The sequence below is a fragment of the Lonchura striata genome, chromosome 13 (genome assembly GCF_050655825.1).
Source record: "Lonchura striata isolate lonStrDom1 chromosome 13, ASM5065582v1, whole genome shotgun sequence".
Lineage (NCBI taxonomy): Eukaryota > Metazoa > Chordata > Aves > Passeriformes > Estrildidae > Lonchura > Lonchura striata.
Window position 1 is genome coordinate 14,558,684 of NC_140715.1, and position 24,708 is coordinate 14,583,391.

Here is a 24,708-nt window from a genome sequence, read left to right on the forward strand (position 1 = left end):
AGATGAGGATCCTCTGTGCTGGAAGCTTTGTCCTCAGCATTGCAGCCAGGCTGAGTGGTGATGAGCCAAGCAACACTCATTCCTTGGCTACTGGAGATATGCAACATTTCTCCTGGATGCTGTACAGGAGATCTTAATTAGCATCCCCAAGAAGTTCACAGTTATTCCTAAATGATGGACAGCACTGGCCAGTTTCTGATGTGAACTTTCAAGCAAAGAAATAAGAAGTTTGACTGGGGCTGCAAACTTGGCAAACAAAAATAAAAATCTCTTTCTCCATATCCTTCTTATCCCTCACATTCCTCATTTGTGTGCCCATCACATCCAGGCATTGATTATCTTGTGCAGCCTGCTCCTCTGGTTGGCTTGGGAGAGAGGAGCAGCAGCTCTGTCAGGGAAGGCATTCAGGAGCTTTGCAATTTGGCACAAAGGCATTTTACTCCCAAGAGGGAAATGACACAAGGCAGGAAGAGAATAACTGGAGTGATCAAAATAGTTCAATTTGATAATGCTGAAATGAAATTCTGCTTAGTGACCTCACAAGGAGACAAGGAAACAGAAGATCATTTGAGACCTTCCCAGGATCCCATAGCCTTGACATCTGCTGCTGAAAGCAGAGGAGGCTGGAGGCAGTGCTGAGCTGAAGGGATGGAGCCCCTCAGGAAACTCCATAGGTTTTCCCTCCTGATGCAGGGCTCTGTCAGAGCAGCCTCTGCACTAAACAGTTTTGGGGAGAGATTTTCCCTTTGATAAATCTACATTTTGCTGGTGGAAAAAGCAAGGTGGAGACCGATCTCCTTCAGGAGAGGATTCTGGGACCCCACCAGAGCATGAGGGGCTTTGTTAGCATTAAGTCTTTAGGATGGGAATGAACATTTTGAAGGCAACCTGCCTTGTCAAGGAGCACTACAACAGACTGCAAAAACACCAAGCACACCAGGAGCAGCCCTAGGAGGGGTTAATAGCCAAGTAGCCAATTTGAAGCCTGTTAAACCACCCCTGGGTGAGGGCAGGAGTAATCTGTATCAGAGAAGGGCAGGCACCTGGTGAGGGGTGGGAGCAGTACCCTGGTGCTTAATAAGTGTGGGGATTTTTGTCCTGGAACCTAAAGCATTAGTGCAAAGACAAACTCTAATCACAGACAGCTGGAACACTGGAGGTCTGACACTGAGATGGCAGCAGAAAGTGAGTAGGTGTGAAAACCTTTTCATTTTGTGTTGTGTGACTTGTTAGGTGCTTATCATCTCTGTGGGACTGATTGTTGGGTTTAAGAATGACTGACTGCAGGAAATTTTGCTTAAAACCTAACTTTTGCTATGAGCTTTGTGCATTGAAACTCGTATCTTTTACTGATTTTGGAGTGAGGGGGACCAGTATAAATGTGGGACCCAAGTTCTTCATCAGAATCTCTGCTGTACTGGGGTTTGTGAGTTTTGATTGAATTTCTTGGTCTGCTTCATAGGATGCTTTGTTTTCTCGTTGGAAATCTCATGTGCAGATGTCTCTGAACAAGCACTTAACATTTGGACAGTTGCAGCCTCCAGCTTCTCCTGTCCTCAGGAGATGCTGGGAGCTCAGTCGTGGCTGTGCTGCAGCTGGCTGGAAGGTCACATTTGCTTTGCTCTTTTCAGATGAGATAACTATGGCATGAAAGCAGCAAAAATGAATTTGCATATTTACACTGTGTCTAAGTTCTTTTCCAGTCTCTGCTGTGTGTTGGTTCTTTTTAAAAGAAGAGTCTAGAAAAGCTCATCCTGAGTCCAGCTGCTAGCATTGCTGGGGGATGATATAAAAATGTATTCCTTCTTCTGCCCATGCCTGCACTGTGTACAAAATGCTCCCAGTTGCCTAAGCCACTGGAAGGCTACAAAACTGCACCTTCCACTGGAAGAGTGAGCAAGGGCATCAATTAATTTCAAGTTTCCTGTTATAGCAGGGAATTTGTTAATGAAATTCTCAGATAATCCTATCAGTTGCCTCATGCCTCAAAGAAATGCCAAAGCAGGTGCAGTTTATTCCCTTACAATCCAAGACCTGTTCTGAAGGTGCTCCACTTCTGTTTATTTGGAATGAGAAATTTCTACATTTGCTACAGGTTTCATAATCTGGTGTGGCTGGGGAGTTGTTTATGCTTTTGAACAATGAAAAGGGATTAAGAGCTTGTGTTTGGGGATTGTTTGGTGTTTGTCATAATAATAATTGGAGAGAGTGGCTGCCTCTTGCACTTGTCCCTGGGAATCCCTGGCTGTTGGATTGATTTTGCAGTGATGCTTTGGGGCAGGAGGATCTGGCTGTTGTGTTGGTCCTCTCTTTCCCTTTGGAGCACAACAAGGAATGTGTTCCCAGTGCCAGCCTCCCTTGTCCTTAGAGCTCCAGGCAAGTGGGGCTGGATATGAGCTCTGAGCTGCAATCCAACATAAATGTCCCATCAATTATGTGCAACACTAGAGGATTTTATGTTGGGTCTGCAGCTCTGCAGGATGCTTAAAGGAGTTGCTCCCCTTGCTCTAAATCAGCTCTGCCTTAGGAATTCAATTTGGTGGATGACTTTGCCTTTTAACTTTTTTTTAATTTCCTCTAACCTTGCAGCGATTTTCAGATCTCCGCTTATTGCCCTGTTCATTTTGAACCTTTGTGGGGCAGGTAGCAGTTTTCTGCCCACTCTGGGGAGTTTGTGCCTTCTCTTGGCTGCACCTCATTGTCTTTCCTTCTGAGGTTTGTAGATCCAGCTGTCTTCATCAAATGCCTGGGTGTTTCCTATTTTTTTTTCTGTATTTTTTCCTCTCCTTCTACCTTCCATGAGGCCTTAAGCCATAAGTGAGCGCTCTCTCTCTAATTTCTCTAATCCTCTGCACAGTGAGCTCATGGTTTACACTGATTTGTTATATTCAGGCAGTGTAAACTTAGAAGGGAGCAGTGGTATTTTCTGTAGGAAGTATCAGCTCACTATGGAGATACTTTAAAGCCTTATTCAACTGCATGTGGGGTGCTCATAAAACCCTGTGACTGTTCCTGCAAGTAATAGTGTAATAGTAATGAAATAGAAGGTGGTATAGTACCCAGACCTGAACCAGACTAGGCTTAGAGTGCCTAATGATGGGGGTTCAAACATAATTTTCTTTCTCTTTTTGGCCAGTGAAGCAGCTGGGGGAGTTTTGCCATCATCAGTCCCAGGGGATGGCTTTCTTTCTGGTAAAACACTGATTTGCCCCTCTCCATTATGCAAGCTGCCACCCCTTCCTCTGATGTTTGACCACTTTGAATTCAAAATGGTCAGATCTGTCTCGGAAACCCTTCAAGACAGGACAATCTGCTCTTCCCAGAAACTGCTGGGGAGCTGACACTGCCTGTTTGTCCTGCTACATCCTCAAACAGCAGGGAGGGACTGGCTGCTCTGCAGAGCAAATCCCAGGTTACAAATTCCCAGGACCTCTCCAGCATGCTGAGATCTCCATTTCAGCTGTTTCAGGACCTGTGCTTCAGCTGTTTCAGTACCTGTTTCTTGTGTTGCTGTTGGTGTTTACAAGCAGAACTGCTGCTCCCACATTAGATTGGGCTGTGTGCTGCTGTGTCAGCCTGACATCTGGGCTGGCTTGTCAGAGCTGCCTCGGATATTTCCAGACAGAGCAATGTGCCCACAGGGTGTTCTCGGGCTCCCATGGGGATTTTTTTCCCATGGAAGAGTGCCTATGAAATGAGTGGCATCTGGAAATGATAGCAAGTCCCTGCAGCGTGTCTTGGAGGTGAACTGCATCTCTCTTGTGCTAGCCTGTGCTAATTTTATGGAGCATCCTGCTCGTAGGGATCGTGTGGCATCTTTGGCTGCTCCAGTGCATCTCGCAGAGTGGGGCAGATGCACTGAAAAACGCTTCAGTGGAGTGTGCTCTGTACATTGCACACATCCTTTGAGGGCTTCTCCTGCTCCCTTGCACTCTGGGTTGGTGTAGGAACAGCATTTATTGCCTGCAAGGCCAAAGGAGGTAACCAATAAACAGTAAATTAGGAACAGATGTGTATTTCAGTGGCAGTTCTTTCTCTTTTGCTTTATATACAAATGAATCCATGCTACACTCCCATCTGTGAGCTCTGACAAATTCTGCAGGCCAGATAGGAAATCTATTTCCCTGTGCTTGGACAGAATTACAGCTTTGTTTTTCTCCTCCACTACCAGAGCTGAACTGTCCCAACCCAAATATTTCCAGCAGAATGATGTAGTGTCAGAAGAGACTCATAACCTGAGCTGTGTGGCTGTGGCTCTCCTCTGACAGTGCTGTGCATGCCAAGTAATTTGTTCAAGTCAAGGGGTGTGATCTCTATGCAAAGCCTAAAACTTCCTGCCTGAATGCACAGAACGCCTGAAGCTGGAGCCTTGCATTCTTCATTCAGCATTATTCTAGAAAAAGAATTACCAGAGGGTAATTAAACACCATATTTCTGGATTATCTTTAATTAGCACAGCAGCAAGGCACAGTACCTCCAGAGTTTTTTCCTTTGCTGTTCACTGGTTATGTCACAACCAATCTTTAATAGTTTTCAGATGGAGCAATTATCTCCTGTTCTAGGGATCCTCTTGCCAATTAGATACAGCCTTTAGCCATGCTCACTAATTTTGTATGAAGTGAGCCTTAACTCAGAAATATTGGTTTTGATTTTCTACTAAAAATCATTGTCTACTAGAAATGTGTCTGCAAGAAAACAATCATTTTAGTCTTTAATAATTCTCTTAATCTTTGGGAATCTGAAATCCTGGTGCAAGCTGAATTTGAGTTCAGATGATTTCCCTTCTCTTTGAATCCAGAATAATTTTGGATTGATGCCCACTTAAACACAAAGTATCTGTAACAATCACTGAGCTTGGAGCCTTAGGCAAATCTTCAGAAAAAGATTATTTGTTTTCCTTTCTGACCCTTGTCCTTTGCTCATGGGGTGTTTTTATAAGATGTAGATGGAGACTCTGTGGTCTTCAGCCACATAAAATGAGTCATGTGTGTTGACCATTAATTTACTCAAACTCTGAGTAAGCTCAGGAGCACTGAGGGTTTTCCCTGGTCCCTCTGAGGAGAAGGGTGATGCTTCATTTTCTGGGAGTGCAGTGAGGCTGAGGCAGTAGCTGAGCAGCTGTGCTGTGATTTTTACTTACCATAGTTGTTTCTGCAATCGAACCAAAGCTGTTGATGAAAATGTTGCAGCTGACGTTCACTGGTGGGCCTGCATGACAAACACAGATTGGAACAGCAGTTCACTGTGTGCTCGTGGAACAGAGGATTTCAACTCTGGAGTATAAACCTGCTGTGGGAATGGGGTGAGCAGGGGAGAAAGGCCTGGGTGCCCTGCCAGGTCCAGTCTTGGTTCTGATGCCAGTTTGACACCAGGCAGGGCTTGTGCTCTGCCTCTGTTCCCCTGTTTGGCAGTTTTATAGATATCTGATGGGAACTGCTCAGATGAACAGGAATAGATCAGAGCCAGCCAGGACAGTTTCTAGGTGGTAATTTCACCTTGAACGTGCTAGCAAAATATCCCAGAAAGGAGCTGAGAGACAATTGCCTTTTATTTAGAGCTATACTTATGAAATATTCACTGTTCCTGAACTAGGATGAGGTGCTCCCTTCCAAGCCAGTGCAGCAGAGTGAGCTGGAGGGATCAGGCTGGCTATAGCAGCAAATACCCCACATGATGATGGTGGTGTTGGGCTAACACTGCCTGCTTGACCCTCTGCATCCTCAAACAGCAGGGAGAGACCGGCTGCTCAGCAGGGTAAATCCCAGGTTACAAATCCCAAAGACCTTTCCAGTGTCCTGAGACCTCCTTTTTAGATGCTTCAGTACCTGTGTTTCTTGTGTTGCTGTTGGTGTTTCCAAGGAGAGCTGCCTGTAAACCCCAAACCCCAGCTGATGATCCTGATCCAGGCTGTCAGGGCCCACAGCTGGGTAGGAGAATTCAGGGCTCTGCCAGCAGGAATTTTCTGGCTGTCCTGTTTGGGCAGAAGGTAATCCTGGTCTCTGGGCCATGCCTCTCCTGACTTGATTTGCTTTCAGCCCAGAGCTTTGCTTACCTTGCTCATAACTGGAGAAGTTAAGGGGTCACCAAAGGAAAGGAGTGAGGGCAAGGGATGAAAGATTCTGGTTTGAGGGCATGGGGGTCAGTCTGTTCATGTGGTACTGATGCCCCAAGGTGTGATGGAAGTGTTTCATAACATTGCCTGGAAAAATCTGAGGTGGAAATGCTGCATTTAGGCACAGTAAGATGCCAAGAACTGCAGCTCAGCACAAAGCAAAATGCTGGGGAATATTTTGGAGCCAGGGCACACCTGGTGCCTGGCAAGCCTGTGGCTTGCTCACACATGATGAGATGATTTTTGTAGTGGGTTGAAGCAAAAGGGGCCTCTGCTCTGGGGGCTGCCAAAGGCTGCTGTGGGCACTGTCCAGGATGTGGTGGGGAAAGGCAGCCCAGGCAGAGAGCAGAGACACTGCCCCAGGGACCAAGGTCCCCTTTTACACCAGAGCTAATCCCATATCATCCCTGTGATAGATGCTTCTGGGAAGATAAGATCTCTGACAGTAGAGAGTGTGGATTTTCAGATTATTCCCCCATTTTTTTATGGAATCAGGATTGGTGTCTGCATTTCAAACACTGTCTGGTGGCTCAGCCTGCTGGGGGAGTGATGTTCCTGTTAAGGTCACATCTGCAGTCTGGCAGTTGCTGCAGCATGAAATACTGGGGGGAGGAATGGCTTTAACGAGAGCCTTGTGCCTCTAATCAGTGCAAACTTCCTCCTGTGTGGAAATTAATGAATTTTCCTGATTACTGAGGAACATTTGGAGCTTGGTTTTCTCCTCTTCATTTCTCTTTCCTCCTCTCCTGCTTTGGCCTCCTCTGGAAGTTTGTGCCTGTCCCCTGCAGTGATGCTCTCTGCTGGGGTTTTCTTGGTGTGAGTCCCAGGCAATCTGAGCAGGCTGTGTCAGCCAGCCCCCAGAGAAGCACTGCCAGCTCAGCAGCATCTCACACTGTTCAGTCTGTGCAGCTTTATCCAGACTGTTAAACACTGGCATAGCTTGAGCTATCAGACACAAAAATTATATCTTTTTTTCCCTCCTTGCCTTCACCAGCCCCTTGCATCCAGAAGTTTATCCATAAGCTGAAAGCACATGGTTATCAGGTTTTAGTACTTGTTTCATCCCTTCTGTTGGGCTCAGGGGCATTGTTTCTCTGTTTTGGATCCATTCATGAGCCACATAAAAGGTCCTTGAACAGGTAATTCCCTTCCCAAAGGGCACAGCATAAGGAAAGCACTGAGCTGATCTCCTGGATGACTGCACATGTTTGTGACTGAAGGTGTGGAATATTTTGGTCCCCCTGTTCCTGATCCAGTGCTGACATAAAGCTGAGTGTGGGGTGGGTTTGGCCCTGTGAAGGCTCCTTGGGGCAGCCCAGCTCTTGCTGAGTCACTGAGTTCTTCTCAGTGTGTCTAAGGTGAGCCACAAGCTCCCTGCAGGATTTGGTGATTTTTGGTATTATTTAGCATGTGAGAGGCTCTAGAAAGTTCCCTGCCTGCCACTGAAATATTCCTCCTCTATGCTGGGATGCAGCTGTGGAGAAATGGAATTTTCCAGCAGCAGGGATGGGGGCACAGCCTGGGTGAGATGTCCCCTGCCAGGTTCCTGTCTGTTCCTGCTCGAGCTCCTGACTTTATCCTCCAACTTAAAACCCAGATACTACTTATGTGTTCTCAGAAGGTGAATCCACAGCTAAGTCCAGACTTTACAGCATTTACGGAGAAGCTGCAATCTTCTTTTTGTTAATCTTCCCCTCCCCAAAAATCAATCTGATATGGATCTTTGGTATTATTTTCATTTAGATCTAAGCAATTAAAATGTCCTTATGAGTTATTGCAGTTAATTTAAATGATGTGCTTTGAGAACTACAACCCCAAGCTCTGTAAAACACCTCCTATTCCTCCCATATAAATTGGAGCCTGATTTATGTGTGGGAGGCTAAGCCAGCAAAACTGCCCTGAGGGGAAGGTGTAGTTCATTGAAATAAAACCGAAATTAAATTATCTCAAATAAAAATGCAATACAGCTGCCTTCAGCAGGAAGTGAATGTATACATTTCATTAAATATTAAAGTTTAATTTGTGTGTGTGCATAATTTAGAGGTAGGCAGGTTTACAGGGTGGTATTTTATTTAACTCCTTGTCATTTGGATAAGAACAGCAGTGTCCTCTGTTGCCTGGTTGGTTACTGGGGCACAGGGTTCCCACCTTTCTTTGGATTTAAAAGCCCAGCACAGAATTTATTGTTCAAAGCTGGGTGCCAGGTGCTGTCACCAGTGATTAATGGGTCCTGGAAATCCTGTCAGCCCTGCCAGTGGCTCCAGGGGAGAGGGAACTGGTTGCAGGAAGCAAAAGCAGTGAACAAAATGAGCTTTGGAGATGGCTGGACAGTGTCTGAGAGGAGCAAGTCCTGCTTTATCTCTGGGTGTGATTTGGGGTCAAAGAGCCCCTGGGAAAGCGAGTAGTTAAAAAGAAAGAAAAACAAAAAATCATAGAATGGTTTGAATTGAAGAGTCCTTATAGACCCTCTAGATCCATCCTCTCTGCTATGTGCAGGGACATCTTCCATTAGACCAGGTTGAGAAAGCCATCCAAAAACCCCACACTTGCTAGAAGAGGTGTTTTGAAGAGAAAAGAAGTTCTGTTGCCTCTGCCAGTGCTTGCCTCAGGGCTGCTTGGCTGCCATGGAATATGGGATAGACTGGAAAATAGAGCAGTGTTGGGCTGATACGGGGGACAGGGATGGGTTTGGGCTGCCCCTGGCATCTTGTGGGATTTTTGTGGAGCTGATGGGAGAGGCTGCAGTGGCTGCAAAGAGGGAGCATTGCTTGCCATTAGCAGGAGCTGTGGGCAGTGAGTGACTCTAGGGGAAAGGAAAGTTGGGGATTTTATCTTTATCTCTAAAGAAGTTCAGTTACCTGCCAGTGACTGCTTGGTTTGACAGGATCCTCAGTTTATATATTGAGATTGATAGACTGAGATTCCCTGATCCAAGCAGGGATTGGGGGGTTCTATGCTTACAGTATGTGAAGTTCTTACAAGGTTGTTTCCACTCTGAGCAGACATTTGTTGATGTCATTGCAGAAATCTACAGGGATCCATGTGCCAAATATCTTTATAATACATACTTGGTAAAAACATAACTATTCATACTTCTTACAGCGTTAGGAAGATATTAATGAGGATTGGATGCAGTTTTCAGTCCTAAATGTGAAAAAAGCTGGGTTTTTTTGCATACCTTTAAAATTTGGTCTGATCCTGGCATCGTATCCTGAAGTTCTCCCCATCAGCTTATCCAAGAAGTCAGAAGGAGACATGGGTTTGGGGGCAGATCGAGCTGCTGCTTCAGCTTCCTTGGAGGCTGCCAGGCTGTGCAAGTAGAAATAAAGAGGAGGTTTCAGTGTGGATCCCATGCTGGGGAGGGCTTGGGGTCCAGAAACAGAGCAGTCAGCATCTTATTCCTGCTGAGGCAGGATGGGTACCCATGTGAATTCCTAATGAGGCTGGTCTCAGCTAATTTGTTTGCCCAGCCCAAACATCTCCAAATACAGAATCCCAGCTGCCACCAAAGTAGAAGAGAGATGATGAGCAGTGAAAATCCTTTTGTGAGTTTAGGTATAGCTCCTTGTGTGCCACTAAATTACAAATGTGAACTCTGGCGCTGAGCTCCACAGGTAAAATACACTCTGAGATTAGCCTTGGGCAGCAATTACTGCTTAATTACAGGGCAAATAGCATATTCAGTACTCTGACAGTATGATTTTCCAAAAGGCAGGTAGGATCAGAGGAATCTGGAGTTTGAGTTTTAAATGAGCATCACTGTTTGTGCAGAGCCTGTGGGGCTGGAGGGGAGAGGGGTGGTTCTGCTGATCAGTCCAGCCTTTGCTACTGCTACCTGCAATGCAGGGTCTGAGTTCAGCACAGAACTGTGATCCTGAAATTTTACTCATGTTGGGTTGAAGATGAAAGGAAATGGAATCTTTCTGGGATCTTTGTGGATTCTGGGGCAGAAAGAGTGAAATCATGAATTTATCTGTAGAAGACAAAAAACTTGTGGCTGGCAATGTGCCTTCTGACTCGATGGGAGTCTGCAAGATCTGCAGGGTGATGATTTGGGCTTAGGAAATCTGCTGTTGCCATCTACAGAGGAGCAAGTAACCCTTGGTATTAGGTGCTCATTCGCAGCTTTGCAGGAAGGTTTGACTTCCTAGATAGGAGCAGACACCATTCAGTACCCTCTCTCTGGTTGAATGGTTTCTATTTGAACACAAGTCTGTTCCCAGGCTGAAGCTGTTGAGTAAAACTGCCTAGATGATCCCCAAAAAATCCCACAAATCGCCTATGCAACGTGGTTAGGGTGAGCCTGTGGGTTCAGGTGCCTGGTGCTGAGTAAAGCCTGCAGGCAGCATTGCAATGCAAATGTACAGTGAGCCAAAGGAAGCTGCTCAGGAGGAAGTGAGGCCATTGCTTCACACTGCAAAACTCCTGAATTTTTTAAAGTACAAAGGCTGTGGGAATGGTGAGGAGCTCCTGACAGAGCAGCTGGGAGGTCTACAGGAGTTTACAGCAGGCACAAGCTATTTGGCAACACATGTCCTCACAAATGACACCAGAGTCCTCTGACAGCATCAGGACCTCACCTTGGGAAGTTCTGCAGCAGTCAGACCTGCAGGAGTAGTGCTAAGTACAGACACAAGATCTTTTTGGGAAGAATTTGGGACTGTAATTATGCATGGTATTAATGTGATCCTGCCCCCAAGGATGAGCTCTTCCAATGCAAGTTTGAGCTGAAACCCCAAAGAAATGTCTCATTTTGATAAGAGCATTTTGAACCATTTGATTCCTCAAAACTTTAAAAAATCAGATGGAATTCTACAACGCTTGGTTGCCTAATTTCAAAATTAGGAATCTGATAACCTGCATTGCATTGACTTTCTTTTCTGGTGTCAGCAGCAGTGGCTTGCCAAGCCTTGGTTTTCAGTCCTGCAAACTCACAACTGCAGTCTGGCTCCTTTTGCAAGTTGCAAGAGAGTTCTCTGATTGCTGGATTTTTAACTGTTAAAAATAGTTTAATTTGCATTGAAGAGGGTAGATTAATTCCAGATCGCTTCCAGTGAGAGCCTAAAACCAGGATTTTATTCACTCCTTTGAGAACTCCCAATCCACTCTCCCACTGGAGCATATCTGCACAGGCTGCTGCACTTTTTTCTTGGTGGTGATCTGAAAATGTGTGTATCTTGCTCTTGCTACAACCATGTCCCCTTTCTTGTCTTGTCCCCAGCTCTTCCCCAAGAAAATACTGCAAAGCAGAACCAATGTGTTTCAGGGGTAAATGGGGTTGTGGGATGGGTGATGGCTTTTAATTTAATTTGTTTTTAGAAGGAAAGCAACAGGGTGCAATTGATTTGCAAACGCAGAAGAAAGCTGGGAGTGGGAGGACAATCAATACTGGGCTTGACTACTGCATTCCAATGGAGTGTCTGCATGGCAATGAGTCCAGAGAAAAGATTTCAATTAAGCAGCAAATGACTTGGTAACCAAAGACTTCTGCCACTTCAGCAAGATGCCAGACAGTGCAATACACTGATTTCTTCTCATTAACTGTAGACTGGATGAAGTATATGGAAATGGAAAATGTGTGTGGGAGGGGAGAGGCAATACAAACCTAATAAACATCTAATAGTCTTTAAGTGAAAAAAGATAATTAGAAACTGCAATTCCCCTGGCATTTGTTTTAAAAAATGAGGTGGAAAGGCACAGAAATCGGTGCTCATCGTTCCCCTAAATTCAGTGTGAAAGCCTCTACTTGATATATTCACCCCACTTCCAATGAGTGAATCTGTATTTCTTGGGTGCCATTTTCTGATCCTTTCTGCATCAAAACTGCAAATAAATTAATTTCATGGGCTCACGTCCCACATGGAAATAAATATTTGGATAACTGGAGCTCAGAAAGCTCTGGGAGAGGACCACTCTCACAGCCCCACAGCTTTCTGCAGTTTCATGCCCATCCCTGTGACCAGTCCCTGGAAGCACCTCTGGGGGTGTGCTGAAACTGTCACACAAGGCTTCAGTGGCTTGATGCATGTTTTAAAATCTGTCTGGCTGCTGTGTGGCTTTACCTGGGAATGATGAGTTCTGAGTTCCCTCCAGTTTGTTTGGTTACTAGATGCTTTCCTAAAACTAGACTCCCCCTGGATTTATCAAGAAAAGGCAAGAAAGCAGTGCAAGGGGAGCAGCCTTTCTAGAAGCAGGCAGCTGGGTCTATTCTCTATCTTAGAAATAATGGCAGAAAACACCACTGGGCGTTGCAGAGAGGCTGATCCACCCCACTGCTTTAGGTGGATGGATTTTGTCTAGCAGAGCCCCAAAATTTTCACTCTGATTGTGACAGCTGAGCTTTGCAATGGCAGCTTAGCTCAGACAGCACCCAAACAATCTGCCAGCTTCCTCTGTCTTCCAGGTCTGTCTGGACTAGTGCTGTGTTTCCCTGAGAGCTTTCTGGGATTTTCTCCATCTCAGTCCTTCCAGAACACCCTCCCAAGTCCCACAGGACTGTTCGTCTCCTGGCTCACAGAGACAAGGAGAGGGGAATTGCCAAGTGATTCTAAAATTATTGGCAGTGGAAGAGAATTGGAAATTTAGTGTGGGTTGTTCTGATGCTCAGAGAGAAGATTTATTCTGTGAATAAACAAAGGGAGGCAAAGGCTGTAACAAACCCACCGAGGATGGAGTTTGCACTGGTGTAAGAGTTGTCTGAGCTGAGCTCTCGGTGCATTTTAATAGCAGCCAGACAGAGGCTTATCTTATTTATGCTCCTGTAATCCCTAGTGGATCTGGCTGAGAAAGTGCCATCAGGCAATCATCACAGCAGCTACAATGGGAAGGATCTCTTCAAAGGGTCGATGAACTAGCATAATCTTTTGTGATATTAGTGCTGGCGTGTAAGCAGCCACCAGCAAGCCCCCGGGAGGTCCAGCCACGAGCAGGATGTGAGCGTGGTGGAGATGAGCAGCCCAAAAGCTCAGGACTGCATCCCTTAAAACAGCAGTCAAGCCTTGCAGGACACCTATTGCTGGTTTTCCCCAGCCTATACAGGCACTGTTTACTCTGTCTGCATAATTTTTTTTCAGCTAAACAGATGATATATTCTTATAAACAATTATTTGGTTTAGAAAGTGGCTCTTCTGCAGTCTGGATGTGTCTGTTCACTTGATTCCTGGCTTCCCAGTCTGCTGTTTCCTTCCCTTCCTCATCCCATTTGTGTGATCCTTGAGCAATATTTTTGTATTTTGTTTTTTTATTTGGCTGTGGCCATGGTTGTCCATCTAATTAAGTCCAACATCACAAAATGCCCTGTTCTGGCTGAATGCTGATATTGAGAAATAAATTTTTCTTTTTTTTTTTTTCTTTTCAAAGACGAGTGATGAAGGAATTTAATTAGCACAAGGCTTCTCTATTCCCTTGTCAAATAATTTAATTGTTAATCATTAATTCAGAGTGTAAAAAAATAATGTCTGGCAGCAGAAACAAACTGTTGCCAAACAAGTGTTTGCAAATGAAATATCTCTCTGCAAAGTGTGGAAGGCTTAGGTCCCTGGGAAGGTAGTGATGCCACATCAGTGGCTCCAGAGAAGTGGGATCCCTGCAGGCTGGGGAGATGGAAGATACCTCACCCCTACCCTGGTTCTGTGCTCCTCAGCAAAGGTTTCTGAAGTGCTTTGTTTGGGGTTTTTGAATTTTATTTTTGAAACACAGCAAGGCAGAAACCTTGGCAGGGATGTGTTGGGAATAGCATTCAGGTGAGCTGCCTCACACAGTTGTCCTTCAGATGTGATGTGTTCTTTAAGAAGATATCCCAAGGTAGGGAAACGTCCATCAGCTAAGAGGCAGGCTGAGGTGTGCAGAATAACTGCTTCCCCCATTTCCTTCAAAGCCAGGCTGGGGCAGTGCTGGGGGACGTGGGAGAATTCATCAGTTTTGTTTTATTGACTCCAGTGGGCTCTGAGAGGTGCAGCTGCACAGAGAAGATCAGAGCACAAAAAGGCATTGTGCTGTTCATGGTTAACGATGCAGCCTGGGGGAACTCTGCTTCCTCCTCCTGAACCATCTTCCCTGGACCCCTGAGCAGATCCTGGAGCTCAGCAGAGCCCAGCTTGGATTCAGAAGATGCTGGGACTGCCTGTCTCTCTCTTCTCCTCTGCAGCAGGAAGGACAGATTGTCCTGAAAAGAAAAAGGGGCAGCCCTAAACTCTGCACCCAGACATTTATTTCTGATTGCACACCAACATGTTATCTGGAGGGGAATGCTGCCAGACCCTTGCTGGGAAGGCTTGGCAGAGACTGCAAGAAGACTTTTTATTTTAATGATTAGATTTACTATCAAAATTAATAGCACAATCAATATTGATATGCAATTCAATTAAATAGGATGAAACTCATTGCCTGCCTGTTTTTCTCCAGCACCTTGTCTGAACTTCTGGCCTGCAGCATTAGAGGTGGAAAGGAGATGGAATAGTGGAGGTGTGTGGGAGAAGAGAGCCCCAATACTGAATTTTTGGCCTATCCTGGTGCTGAGTAGAAGGAGCAGTGAGTGTTACAGATGTGCTGGTTGCACAGTGGTGATCTCAGTCCCTTGGTTGTGCTCAGCTGCTGGTGTGGTACAGCCCTTGGCATGTGGGTGTGGGGTGTACTCAGGGGGGAATCTTAAAGTTAATTCTCACAGGTGGGAAGGGAATTTGGACATGGTTGTTTTCTTAATTCAGTTGAGTGCTTATGTAGAATAGGCAGGGAGCAGGCCTGGATACAGGAACAGGATAGGAAAGTGGATGTGTATAGTGAGACTGGAGAAACATGGAAAATGAGACCCTGTGGAGAGATTTCACTCTGAGAAAGAAATGGGCAATGAGCTATTGTGTGTCTCCATTAGTGACAGGAGGATGGGGACAGGACAGAAAAAGCAGGCTTGTTAAATGTTTCTGTCCTGGATGGCTGTGCTCTGTTGCTGTGAGCTCTTTAAACCAGTTCTAGCTCTTGCACCAGAAGTAACTGCATTGCAGTATTCGCAGGATGTAATCAGTTAAAGTTTTAACCCAAAGGATCCCAGAACATTCTCAAAGGTCCTTCACCACCCCTGTTGTCACTGGTCCCTGTGGCTGTACCTGAGGAGAGGAGTTGGGAGGCACTTCTTCACGAGCCTCAGGGCATTAACCCTCTGTGATCATTCCCATCCAGGGAGATCTGTAACAACTTCACTGGAGTGAGAAAAATCTCTTCAGACTGCAGCATTCTGGTGTCTCTGCTCCACTGACACGTTCCTGCAGCCCATGGCTCCTATGCCATATGGCAAAACACTCTGTCCAGAACTATAAACCATCCCAATTACACTGATTAACTCTATGGAAAGACACCAACACTTGGAACATTTGCTGACGCTGCCTGGACAGAGCAGTAAGAAAATAATAAATGACCAGAAAATTGGCTGGGGGGAGGAGAAATCTGCACTTTGTATATAGTTGGGAATAGCACAGGAAGATCAATAAGTTGTAGGGGAATAATGCTCAGTTTTCTGCTGGGTCTCTGCTCCTCACAAGGATTGTTGTTGTGCTATTGCTCTTATTGCAAGAAGTGTTAGAGCTTATCACATACTAAAAAGTGTTTGTTAAATCAATTTTTGAGCCACAGGCATTACCTCTAGTGACTTTCTCAACTATTCCCTTTTCCAGAAGCATTTGCAGCTCTTAGAGCCCATGCAGTGACTTTCTGGAGAGGTATGATCCTAAGCCTCTGAGACAGGTCTGAAAACAACTCAACAGAGAAGCACAAGTCAAAACTCAAGTTTTAACCACTTGTGAGATAAATCCAGCAAACACTGACTCTCACCTGTGCCTATACTGAGAGGCCTACAAAAAAACCCCAAAATTATAACTGCTTTTTGATTTTTGTTGAAAAACAAAGGGGAAAACATCCTTGCAAAGACAAAAGCATGTGTCTGTAGCTTCACACACACACACTGCATATTCCTTTTAAAGTCAGGAGGGCTAGTCAGATATTCAAAGTTGTGCATAAACAGCCTTCATGAAGGCAGTAAATAAAGAGGGAAAACGTCTTAACAAGATGAAACTTCATAATCTAGGTAAGAATATTCTCTTTCTGATGTGCTCCTGATTTGGTGTTTGGATGGACAGCTGCAATGGGAACCTCAATTGACGTCAGAGGGTTTTAGATCACAGACCAGACAAGTGTCAGAGAATTACGAGAAATCGTGGATGCTCTTCTATCTATAGCTCTGCAGTCGTGCTCTCGGGCGCGTTTCCATCAGTTCAAATAGCTCACTACGGCAGCTTTTGTAAAATTAGTTTTAGTTTAAGGATTTATGCCACTCATTAAGATTGGGTAAGAAAATTGTAATATTTTTTTTTGCTAAATCAAAAGTATTAATAGAATTCTTTTAAGAGGTATGACATGTAGTGCAGAGTGGTGGTGGATTTTATCTTCTGAGAGGGAACTTTTTGCTGCAGATACTTTGAAGATGTCTCCTGAGCTAACCTGTGTAACCTACCTACAAAACTGTGGTAAAAAAAAACCGTGGTAAAACTGTGTCTCTCTGATGAAATTTGTGCTGTGTAAAGTGAGTTGTGTGATGAGAGCACTCATGTTGATATTTTCTGATGGAATTGATCATTGTCATTGCAACACAATTACCCTGCTGGAGTTGAATGTTCCCTGTGTGTCCTCTGTGATTTCTGGTGTAATTAGTCAGTTTATTCATGAGCAATAATGAAGTGTAACTTCTGGAATGAATGGCTAAACCATGGGTCCCCTGCCCAGGAGGGCTTTTCTCCTCCTCACTCCAGGTGCCCTCTGACTTTGTTTTGTCAGGGAACTGAAGAAACCAAACTCATCTTTTCAGCTCTGGTACAAGTTGTGAGCAAGTTGTGTTTGATGAGGCTGCTGCTTTGTCAGCCACACTGCTGGGAGATGATTTTGGAGTCCACAGCTCTGTGTCAGGGTGTGATGGATGGGGATGGAAGCTGGGCAATGTTTGCAATTCCCAGGTCCATGGGATGGCAGGAGAGGTGGGATACACACATTTTGGATTGTAAATGAGATCTTGAGAGAGCTGGTGCATGAAAGAATTCTGTGTTGTGCGTGGGTGTGCCAGCAGCTGTTCCCCTGGTCAGCAGTGCTTCCAGAGGGTGAAAGCACTGGGAGCAAACAGGGACAGGATTGTAAACATGCCCCTCAGAAAGTCACTTTGTGAAGACAGGCTGTGGACAAAATTATTTTAAGGAAAGATTCCCTCAACCAGCAAGCCAGAGGTTCTCCACTCCTCACTGAGGTAATAATACCTGTGGTGAACAAAATCCTGCTGTAGCAGGGGACTGAACCAACATCGCACAGGCACCTTTGGCACCAGCAGGGACATTTGGAGCTGAGGCTTTTTTAAAGGGTGCTGATAACAGCTGGCCCTTGCAAGCGTTCAGGTTTTGTAACTCCCCTGTGAAAAGACAGGAGTCTCTGCTCGAGGCTTTATACAATGCATCTTTTTACGGGCATCAGCTGAAACAAAAGAATAAAAACAAAATCGGAAGAAATCAAATAAAGGCAAGAAAACCATGACTTTGTTTGGATTTCCTGCAGGATTCCTGGCTCAGCTGCGTTTTGCTGCTGAGCCAGACTGATCCACCCCTGATCCCCCTTGCGCTGCTGTTTAATTGATTTGTGCGTTTGCCGGGGCTGGGCTCGGGATTTGCATTCTGGGCGAGCGGTCGCAGGCGCTGCTGGCAGGGCGAGGGGAGCTGCTGTGGCAGCTCTGCTCCGAAGCAGCCGGCGATGATTGATGGCACTGCAAGCCCTGCCGCTCCAGCCATGCGACACTGCTGGGCTTGGCAGCCCCCAGGTGCTCGGTTCCCTCTTCACCCACCCACAGTGAGCCACTGGTAAACACAAGAGGGTTCCCTGGCTGGCTGCTGAGGATGTTTTGTCCTTTTTTACATTTATTTTGTTTTATTTCTAGCCTGGCTGTGAGCCTCAATGGAAGAGTGAAGAGGGAGAAATCAAAAGGAAAGCAGAGGTGCTAAAGTGTTTTCTTATGTTTTGCCCTCCCTCTCAAAATCTAAATTTTGTGAGGCTTGGTAAATTAAGATTTGTCCTGCTCTTTTTGCTGGCACTTATGCTCAGCAGAGATGTATTTACAGGTGCCCATGTACCAGCCAGATGTGGTGCAGTCCCCAAATCAGCAGCTTAGCATGGTGCACTGTGTGGGTGAACTAAGTGTCTGCAAAAAGGGCAAAGCCCAGCTCCTGTGAACAATGGGTGCATCTGGCTCCATATTTCTGTTTTCTGCAGGCCCTCTCTGGGCCTTGCTGAGGGGAGGACAAATATTGTATTTCTGGATTTTTTCAGGTTTTGTGCATTAGTCTCTTGAAGCATCAGAGAGATTTAAGAGCAGCTCCGAGGTGTGTATGGGATCAATAGCACCAGATCAGCTGGGCTGTATCAGCACTTTCCCAAGAGGGGAAGGGAGCTCTAACATTTTGCACCAATCTTGGCTAAGAAATCCCAATGCAAACCACCTCCTTGGAGGGAAATGGTTTCTGTCCTGTCTTTGCAAACAAATGTAAATTGTTTGGCTACTTTGGGGAAATGGTGAGAAAAAAGAAATTGGTGAATTTTCTGTCTCTTTAGAAGGTACTGACCTGTTGAATTGGCAATAGTTTTTTTATGCTGGTACAATGTAAAAGTTGCTCTTCCCTGGGCTGTGCAAGTAGGTCTGGGAGTCAGCAGCCAGACAATCTGGTGTTGAGTTTTATGGTCATGGCTGCTGCTGATCCTTCCAGTGTCTCGCAGGAAGAATTCCAACTTCTCTCACTCCTTAGTTTTTGCCAAGCTGATGTTGGGTTTTGGTGTGCTGTTGGTTTGGGTTTTTGTCATTTTGTTGGATTTTTTTTTCCGAACTAAAGTTATCAAATGTTCTTGGAGTTACTTTTTTTGTCCCTCAAAAAATAGAATCAAACTGTGGTGGGAAGGGTGTGCTGCAATTTTTAGCTTTTGAAAGCTTATGATGGATCCTTTCTCCTGGAAGGTGTGAGGTGCACAGGTGTAACCATAGTTCATAAAAAACCCAATGAGCTTTTTGCTCTTGCTGATAGATCAAGGTCAGTAGAAACATGTCATGTAATGAGAGCAAAAGGGTAATTTACTGGAAACAGTGAAACCCTAATTTAATGTGCCACAACAGTGAGAGCTGATACAGGCAAATAAACCAGATGGAAGTCATAATTTGTAAGCAGCCTATCTGTTTTCTTAACACTGATCACTTTGGGATCTCAGAAAAGCTCCAGGTTATGGAAAATAAGCAAGTGAGAATAGGTGATGTGATTTGACATAATTAAATGTTGTGAGTTAGTGTGTTTTTTAAAGCATGATTTATTTTTATAAGACCCTTGTCTTTCATCAGTACCTCAGTAGCAATTCTATTCATCAAGTGGTATGACACCTTGTTTAGACACTGGATTTTGGAGAGTCCTTTTAAGCTGCATGCTGGGGTGAAATGAGAACAGGCCTATCTGCTGGTTTCCTATTGCAGATGAATGATTGCTGCTTGCTGCTGGGATAATAAAGTAATTTAATTTTGGACATTGATTAACTTCTTAATTCAGACTTCGAGATCCTTTTCTATCCAGGTCAGCTTATGAGGGTTTGGTGAGATGAATTTCTTAAGCTCACAAGGGATGTTTGCCCAGGACCAGGGGAGCTGCCCTGTGCTGTTGCTTACAAGAGATTTCCTTTCTGGCTGGAATCACTTGGTCAGCAGCAGAGTGAACTTCCTGAGCCTTTTCTGTGCTGTTAAATTTGGGACACTCAGAGTCAGGGCTGCTGACCTGCTTCCTACCTAAGGCTCTCCAACACCTCTTATGGGAGAAGGAGAATAAGAATTCCTATGCCTAAATTGTTGTTTTTGAGGGAAGTCTCCGTAGTGCCTTTGCATGTAAGGGCAGGGTTTGACCATTCCCTCCAATCCTGAGCTCTTTTCAGAAGCAGCAGCTCTCAGGTATTTGAAGAGTAAATCCATGTTCTGCCAGTGGGACTTGCTGCAGTGTGGGGCAATGTTCAGAGCGAGCCAAGGTGGATGGCCAGTCTGCATTACCTAAAATCTGCACAGCACCAGTGCCTCAGACACCAAAGGTATTTTATTAGCCCATGTGAGAAACTGCAATATTGGTTGTAATGGTTTTGATGAGCAAGTTGATTACTTAGGGTTTTCCTGCTCTTTGTAGCCAACTGAAGGTGAGGGGAGAAGAATGTGTTGTGTTTTTTTTCACAGACATTTGTAGAGCCTGTCTTCTGCTCTGAACCATCTACAGAGCAGGTCTGGAGTTGTTTAAGGCAGCTGTTTGGCTAAGCAGAAGGTTAAGATTAGACTATCATAAAATGTTTTAAGTAGTTTTCGTTGATTTGTTTTAAATGCAGGAGTCAGGATGGATGGATCAAAGTTCCTGCAGAAGGCAGGGCCCCAGACATTTTGTGCTTTTACTGCAATGACACCAAATTAATCTGTCTTTACAGAATGATTTATAAGGGTTTCTAGAATTGTCTACATGGTCACATTTTCAAACCTTGGCTCTGTAATCCTTTTAGTGGGGTCTCTAATGGGGCTGTTAAAGATTGCAGACCAAAGCAGCTAAAGAGTATCCTTAGAACTGTCTGGTCCAAGACTTCCTAAATCACTTCTATTTCATGGAGATGAGGGACTCTGCAAACAGGTCATAAGGCACAAATTCTAGTGTATTTTAGTACTCATGGCAAATATTCTGTTGACTACTGACAATATCTGTTACATCATTTACCTTGTGGCTCTGAAAGTCTTGGGTTAGGGCTTCACTCTGTAATGCTACCTCTCCCTGCAGAGCTTAGAGATAGTGCAGGTTATTCTCACTCTTGGTATTTTCAATGAGATGAAACTAGCAGCTCTCCAATCATCCCCTTTACTTGCCAAGGCTGTTTTAGAAGAAGGTTTGTTGGTTATTTTTTCTCCCTCTCCACAAAGTTTAGGCTTCATGTTTGCAATGGCACCCTCTTATTATTTTAAAAACTGGCAATGAAGAGCTCTGTTACTGACAAGAGGGAATAAAAATATGCCAGTTGGAGCAATCCAATAGGGACTGAGGCTGGGAACAACTTTTAGCCTGTGACTCACTTGGAGCAGTTGTCTGGAATCACTCCTGCTAGCTGACAGATTCTTGTTCAGAAGGGGCCAACCCTGATCTTGAGTCATGAAGGTCATGCTGCTGATTCCTGATATTAGGACCAAAATCAGGCCCAGAGATTTTCAAAACCTCACAGGACAGTGTCCATTTGGGTAAGGGGTCAGTTCTAGGGCATCTTTTCTCTGCTAATTTGGCAAGGTGCATTCCTACCTCCAGCTTATGTGGTGGTGTTTCTGGACCATTACAGCTATGAAAATTCAATGGTACCACATAAAGTCCAGGCAAGATCATCACAGGATAAGGGAGCATTTTGTTTTGCATGAAGGAATTCACAGCTGAACACTCAGGTGTGTAGTTAGACTTTGGGAGAATGATTGATTGTAAATGTCTCCACAAATATAAGCAGGACATCTGGAAATCCCTGTGTCCAATATTGCCCCAAACTGTTTTAATGAACTAGCACTTTGCTGTATCTAGATCCCTGTAAGGAAAGCTTGGTCAAACAAGCTGTCCTCATCTCCCATCCCAGCCCAGTTCCCATCCCTGCTCAGGTTCCCAGTAAAAGCCTGAGTCACAGCTAAGTGACTGCAGTCTGAGGAGGCAGGTAGCAGGATGGGAAGTGCTCTTCCATAAAGAAAGGCCTGTCAGAATAAAAATTCCTTCTAAAACACCCCAGCTGGAACAGAAACAAATATTATATTGGCAGTACCATAATGTTTGCATTCACACACCAGCTGTTACTCTTTCCCATGGGGTCTTGTTTTTTAAATGGCTGGTGGAGGACATTTCTGTTAAGCAACAAATCTAGCCTTATTTTCTATATTGGTTTATTTTCCTATATTTGCTGTATATAGTTTTCCTTGGAGTGTTAGATTTTTTTCTCTTTTCTTCTTTTTTTTTTTAATATATATTTGTGTGGCATATATGCTAACATACCATGGATTCTCTTTGAAAGGCTGACAATAAAGCATGGTGCACTCTGTAATTTAAAGCAATGCATACTTCTCTTATGGATTATTGGATTATCAGATTTGGCTTTGTTGAACATCATGTATGACTGAGTGCAGGAGTAATTAGCACACTAAATTTATGAATGACTGTTTATTAATTAACTTCTCTTACTGAAACTGAAATAGCAAAGCTATTCCTGGACTAGAAAGGCTGATAGATTTTTGGCCTGTAGTAAATTGAATACATAACAAAAGTGGGAGAGAAAAGAAGAAAAACATTGCGTAGAGTCGGTTCTGAGCAGAAATTACTGATTGCTTTTTTGTTTGGATTTTTAAAAATGTATTTTAAACATTATTGCAGTATATAAACCAATTTGATTTCATTCTTTCCCTATAATTGAATTAAAGCACTTTCAAATATTCTTAAATGTTGATTTTGGGGAAATTAAAGTTCCAGAAATACCTTTTGGATGCAATATGATGTAATACCACATATATCTGTGTATAATCTATAACATTATGAACCTTTGCATTAGAATCTGAAGTGAATGGTTTGCCAGGGGTTTGAATTGCTCACGACTGTGATGGATGTGCTGGGAACCTGTCAGTGCTCACACGTGTGGTGTGATGGAGCACAAGTGTGAGCAGGATCCGCAGGACGAGTGTGCATCAATTTTCCTGTTCTGGCACTTCAGAGGCTTCAGTACCAGGGACATAGCAAATGAAAGCCTGGAAATACTCTTTATTTTCAGTTATGTGATTTTCCTTTTGCTTTCTGGTGTTTGTGTTGTTCAGTCTTGTTTGTTTTGTTTACTTTTTAACCCAATGCTTCCCCACTGTTGACCTAAGAGTTTATTCACATCTATTTGCTCCCTGTCAGCTCATCCCACTGTGTCGTGCAGGGCTGCAATACACTTGTGGCTAAGACAAGAAAGGATGGCTCTGAAGTGTTGGTTGTTGGGCACTGCTTCTCAGACACTGGTGATTTTAGTTATTTCTAGAACTCTTGTTTTAGCTAACATAAACATCTATTGCTTTGAGTTCATGAGACAATCTTGCTGTCTCTGAATTTCAGCAGAATTACAGGAACAAGTAGGGATGTTCAATTTTTTTATACCTAGAAAGACTTTTGTGTTCAAAAGGAACAGAATGCTACCTTAAAGTCTGGCCAGTATTGGCATGTTTACTACCATGATTTATAAAATAGTAAGTATTACACTAGTGATTTTATGCAAATAACACCTGTGTTTTCACATTAAACTATGAGATGAGACTTTGGCAAAACACAGAAGTAAGAGCCATGCTACTGAATTGAAGGCTGAGACTGATGAGCAAGTTCAGGTCATGAAACAGGGTTTTTTTCTCCAGTTGCCTATATCTGGTGTCTCTCACTTGCTACAGCAGGCTGCATTTTCATTGAAATATAGAAGCTTCTACCATCCAATTTTTTTGTCCATTTACTAAAAGCAATGCAAGGATAGAGGGACAAGAAGCAATTCTTTAAGACTAAAGACGTTCCTTCTATCTTAGCCTAAATGAGAAACTGAACACATCTAAATCAGAGTCAAAATACAGCTGGGTGATAACGGGCATGATTGGAAAAAGCTCCCCCCTCCCCCTTTGGCTTTCATTTAGATTCTGCAAAGAAAGAATATTCAAAACAGCATGAAAGAGAAAAAAACAAGTTGGGAAGGAAGGAGATTATTCTTTGCTCTCGGTGACTTTAAACACAGCCAGCTAAGGATAGAGGGCGAGCCCTCAGAGGCAGGCAGTGGAAGCATCCCACGGAACTCACCTGCAATCTGAGGGTGGGGAGGGGGCGAGGTGGGAATATTTACCCGGGCAAATTCAAGTGCAGCATTGCCAGCCGCCACTAGCTGTCACTTTGCAAGCAGCCGGGCTCGGTGTTTTCAGCACTGCGGTTAGCGAGATTGCGGTGCTAATTGAGCAGAGTAACTCCCGAGCCGCGGAGCGTCCCGAGCCCGGGCACCGAGGGGAGGCACGGGGCAGCTCGGGGCAGGCAGGCGGTGCCGAGCTGGGCTGGGCACGGTGCTCCTCGCGTAAAGCCGAGCCTTACCTGAAGAAAACGATCGTCTCCCACACGTAGACTCCGAGCGCGTTGACGTTGCACATTTTTCCAGCTCTCGCTGTTGTGTTTTTGGTTGTTTGTTGGTTTTTTTTTGTACTCCGTGAGGGGTGGGCCGGTGGGGTTGGCCAATAAAGTAACCGGGCACTTGGGCAGAGCGGAGCAGCCCCGGCGCGGGCGGGCGGCAGCGCTCAGCACCGCGGAGAGCGGCGGGCTGAGCCCGGACAGCGCCCGCTCAGCACCGCGGGGAGCGGCGGGCTGAGCCCGGACAGCGCCCGCTCAGCACCGCGGGGAGCGGCGGGCTCGGCCCGGATCGTGCCCGCTCAGCACCGCGGGGAGCGGCGGGCTCGGCCCGGATCGTGCCCGCTCAGCACCGCGGGGAGCGGCGGGCTCGGCCCGGATCGTGCC

At 45.0% G+C, this 24,708-nt stretch overlaps 1 protein-coding gene across 2 annotated transcripts in view; it reads right to left on the reverse strand.

The window, feature by feature from the left end:
- GLRA1 (glycine receptor alpha 1) overlaps nt 1-24,617 on the reverse strand; it is a 47,320-nt gene extending 22,703 nt beyond the window's left edge. For both annotated transcript variants that reach the window (XM_021552111.4, XM_021552110.4), the window contains exons 1-3: nt 24,292-24,617; nt 9,291-9,421; nt 5,141-5,208 (exon numbers count right to left, since the gene is read on the reverse strand). In XM_021552111.4, the coding sequence (XP_021407786.1) occupies nt 5,141-5,208; nt 9,291-9,421; nt 24,292-24,347 (255 nt within the window). In that variant the 5' untranslated portion in view covers nt 24,348-24,617. The remainder of the gene's footprint in view (nt 1-5,140; nt 5,209-9,290; nt 9,422-24,291) is intronic.
- Between the last annotated feature and the right edge of the window lie 91 nt (nt 24,618-24,708).